The sequence below is a fragment of the Muscardinus avellanarius genome (genome assembly GCF_963383645.1).
Source record: "Muscardinus avellanarius genome assembly, chromosome: X".
Taxonomy (NCBI): Eukaryota; Metazoa; Chordata; class Mammalia; order Rodentia; family Gliridae; genus Muscardinus; species Muscardinus avellanarius.
Window position 1 is genome coordinate 48,938,502 of NC_137792.1, and position 4,195 is coordinate 48,942,696.

At 60.7% G+C, this 4,195-nt stretch overlaps 1 protein-coding gene across 1 annotated transcript; it reads right to left on the bottom strand.

The window, feature by feature from the left end:
• Window positions 1–447: 447 nt before the first annotated feature.
• LOC308279331 (zinc finger X-linked protein ZXDA-like) lies at window positions 448–3,180 on the bottom strand (the record flags this gene model as incomplete). Its single annotated transcript, XM_080719388.1, has 1 exon — window positions 448–3,180. The coding sequence occupies exon 1, from the start codon at window positions 2,959–2,961 to the stop codon at window positions 448–450; it is 2,514 nt and encodes an 837-aa protein (XP_080575514.1). The 5' UTR covers window positions 2,962–3,180.
• Window positions 3,181–4,195: the final 1,015 nt, after the last annotated feature.

Genomic DNA, 4,195 nt, shown 5'->3' on the forward strand with positions numbered 1-4,195 from the left:
TTTTAAAGTTGAACCCTTGTTTGTCCACCTCTGATCACAATGCTCAAAGGGATCAGAGCCCTTTTCATGACATTAGAACATGCAATGATTAACCATTATAAAATATCCTAGATATTTCCAGAAGAGCACAAAATCAAGAAAATGCTAATCCAAGAAGACCTTAGAAACAATCTGTTCAAACCACCTCATTTTATAAATAAGGAAATTAAGGCTCAGATAGATATGTTAAGCAACTCGCTCAGGGTCAGAGAGCTCGTCAGTTCCAGAGTGGGTCAAGATGAGAATTTGAATCTCCACACGTGGGTGTACGTAGTCCAGGGCCGTGTTGTCGGGCAAACCAGTCAGGAAAGGAGCGCGCACAAGCCCTGGCAGGCACGGGGTCCAGAAAGTGGAGTGCGGCAAGGGCAGGCCACACGGCGGCGGGCGAGGAACCCACAAGAGACGGGTTCACACCAAAAACGAGCTTCCAGCCACTGTGATAAGGTCTGTTTCTTTCTGCGAACCATGGTTTCCCGCGGGGGTGGGGAATCCGAACTGGGTTTCTTCCTCCTGTCCAAAGAAGTCAGAGTCAGGATGTACGCCCCAGTCGGCTTTGGCTGGGGTCAGTAGTTCCGAGACACTGTTTTCACAGAGGGTGCTGGAAGGAGTCAGAGCCTCTGTGTCCGCCGTTAACTTATTGCTGGGTGTCAAGGCCTGGGGCTCTGGACTGGAGTTTTTCATGGCCAAGGAGCCCAGAGCGCCCAAGGTCCCCACGCTCACGCTGGGCACGTCATCCATATCCAGGGGGCTCTGCTGAAAGCCAGCAGCTGTGGTTCCAAAAAAGAGGGAGGTATCCAGACTCTGAGGAAGGTCGCTGGTGGCCATCAAGGCCCGGGGGTCCACGGCCTGTGCCAAGGAAGTACTGCTGCTGGCGGGGACATTCCCCGCCAGAGTGGAGCTCACGGAAGCCACGTCGATGGTCAAGATTCCAGAATTGACCAGGGCTGTGTCCAGCACCGCAGCGGAACTACTGCCGGGCCCATCCGAGAAGAAGCTCACTATCTCTGCGTCGCTGAGATCGTTCTGTCCCTGGCTGGTGAGCTCGCTGCTGGGCGTGAGCGAGTTTGCGGCTTCTAGCTGAGCTAGGAGGTCCTGGCCAAGGTTGTGCCTTTTGGCCATGTGGGTCTTCATGCTGTGCTTGGACGTGAAGAGTTTGTTACAGGCGGACACCGGGCACCGGCTCTTCCAGGTGTCCACGTCCTGCAGGTGCTTCTTGGAGTGGATGTAGAGACTGCTTCGAGCGGAGAACCTGGCACAGCAGCCCTCCACGGGGCACACGAAGGGCTTTGTGCCCAGGTGGGTTATGCTGTGGCCTTTCAGGTGCTCGGCCCTGGTGAAGGATTTCCCGCAGCCCTCCACCGGGCACGTGAACCTCCGGTCGTCATCATGCTTCCTTTTGTGCCTTAAGAGTTTGGACATGCTGGTGAAGTTCCAGCCACAGCCGTCAAAGTCACAGAGGAAAGGTCTCTCGCCCGTGTGGCTCCGCAGGTGGATCTTCAGCCTGCAGGCCTTGTCGTACTGCTTGCTGCAACCGGGGAAGGAGCAGGCAAAGAGCTCCTGCTCCCTGAAGTGGGCGCGGTTGTGGGAAAAGAGGGCACTCACTGTAATAAAGGTCTTCTTGCAGCCCGAAAACGCACACTGGTAGGGCCGCTCGGGCTCGAAGTGGCTGCGCTGGTGGGCGCTGAGCTTGGCCTGCGTGGGGAAGCTCTCCTCGCACACCTCGCATTTGAATGAGTTCTCCTGCTCATGGCCCTTCATGTGTGCCTTGAGGTTGTACACGGTGGTGAAGCTCTTGCCACAGCCCTCCACCGGGCAGCCGAAAGGCCGCAGCTTGTCGTGCGACTGCAGGTGCCTCTTGAGCTTGTAAGACGTGGTGAAGGTCCAGCCGCAGCCGCCCAGGGGGCACTTGAAGGGCCTCTGGCCCTGGCTGCTGCTGTGTGTCAGCAGGTGCACCTTCAGCTGGTGCTTCTTGGGGAAGGTTTGCCCGCACTGCGCCTCGGGGCACAGGTACAGCACCACGCCTGGGCCGGGCTGGCCCAGCGGCCCGCGGGGACTCTGGGCGGCGGCCCTGCCTTCAGCCTCCTCCTCCGGCGGCGCCGCAGCCGGAGCCGGCGCGGGTTCCGCCGGCTCCGCCAGCAGGAGCTCGGGCGGCAGCTCCGGGCAGTCGCCCAGCTGCGCGGCGGCAGCGGCGGCGGCGGCGGCGTGCGGGAACCCGGGCGGCGGGGCGACTAGACCCCCTGGCTGCGGGAAAGGCGCGACCCCCGGCTCCCAGGCCGGCAGCGGGGGCGTGGTCAGGGTGAGGACGCCGTTCTCGAATCGCAACAGCAGGTCCTGGTTGTGGATGGTGATGGTGCCGGCGAAGGCCGCCCCGGGGCCCAGGCCTGGGGCGGGGACGGGGAGCGGGACGGGGACCGGGGCCGGGGCCGGGGCCGGGGCGGGGACCGGGACCGGGACCGGGACCGGGACGGGGACCGCGGACAGGCAGCGGGGGCCCTGTGCTGGGCGGCCCGCTGGGTTCGCGCCGCCGCCGCTGCGGCTCTCGCTCCCCCGGGGCCCCAGGCCCGCCTCGGCCTCCTCCCTCCACACGGGCCCTTCAGCCTGGTCGGCGGCGCCCGAGGTCTCCACGTCGCCACCCACCGGGTCGAGCAGCACCAGGAAGAAGTCGTCGCCTCCGCCGCTGGGGAGATCCGGCCTCGGCGCCAACGGGCTCGGGCCCGGGCCCCGTGAGGCCCTGCGGGCCTCCTCGCTCCGCGGCCCGGGCCCGCCATCTTGGGCCCCCCGGAGCAGGAGAAGGCGGCGCGCCGGGGCCTGACCAGCCGGCGGGTCAGGGCCTCGCTGGACCTCGCCGCCGCCCGCCGGGCAGCAGCCGCCGCCGCCGCCCTGTCGCGTCCCGCGAGCCGGCAGCAGCCTGGGGATTTCCATCTCTGCGTCGCTGAGGCTTGGCTGGAACCAGAGCCGCGGCGGAGGCGCGACCCCGCCCCCTGCCGCGGGCCCAAACACGTTCCTGAGAGGAAAAAAAAAAGTGCAATGCGCAGAAACTGGCCCTATCAGATATTAAAACGTATTTAACGCCACAGTGATTTAAATATTCTGGTCCTGGGTCCCTGGATCCAACAGAAAGCCCAGAGGCAGAACCTGATGTGCATAAACAAGTCCCAGGGCTTCTGTTAGTAAGGAACCAAGAAAGTCTTCTGAGGTAAAGGGGGGAAATGACAGTTCAGGCAGTAAGGGTCTAGAGTGCCTACCCCAGAAAAACAACTTAAATCCCTGCCTCACTGTGTATACCAAAATAAACACCCCAGCCTCTGCGGGTGCTAAGCCTGTTGCTTAGACATGTTGCGTGTTCCAGAGTGTTACAGGCTGTCCGACTGACTGGCTGGCTGGCTGGCTGGCTGGCGGCAGTGGGCTGGATTGATGGGTGAATGAGAGAAAATGTCCAAGAGAATAATAGATCACCATTAAATTACCATATTGCTAGGATTCCTGCTGGAAGTGACCCCACCCCCACCCCCTGCCCCACCAGTAGCTTCTATGCTCCTCGGGATTATCTCCAGCAAGGCCCAGGGGAAATTTTTCCACAGAGTTAGAATTTGCCCTCCTGACGCACATACTAGAATAAGAGTTGGGGCCAACAGACTACATCATTGCAGCACCGTTCCTCCTAGAAAAGCAGAGCCAAGAGGAGGAAATGACTTGGGCTGAAATCTAACCTACCCCCCCCCCCAATACAGTGCTAGCTAAACCATCTTCCAGCTTCCCAGTACAGGGCTCCAGCTAAACCCTTCCTTCCACCTTCAGTTCCACCACGATAAATCCCATGTCCCATCGATTCTCCAGCTCTTGGAGGTCTCTGGAGTTGTGACAGGAGTCGCACTTACCTGGGAAAAGGCTAAACCCTAAATAGCTGCAATGGACTCCTTCCAGGAAAGGACACATGTGGCCTTGTCCCCCAGAGCCCCACGGTGTACCTGCTCTCATTTCAGTGTGGTAGCCTAGCCTTAGTGTGGCCGCCATGACGGATGTGGAGCTGGAGGTCTCTGGAGTTGTGACAGGAGTTGCACTTACCCGGGCAAAGGCTAAACCCTAAGTAGCTGCAATGGACTCTTTCCAGGTGACCTTGTCCCCCAGAGCCCCACGGTGTACCTGCTCTCATTTC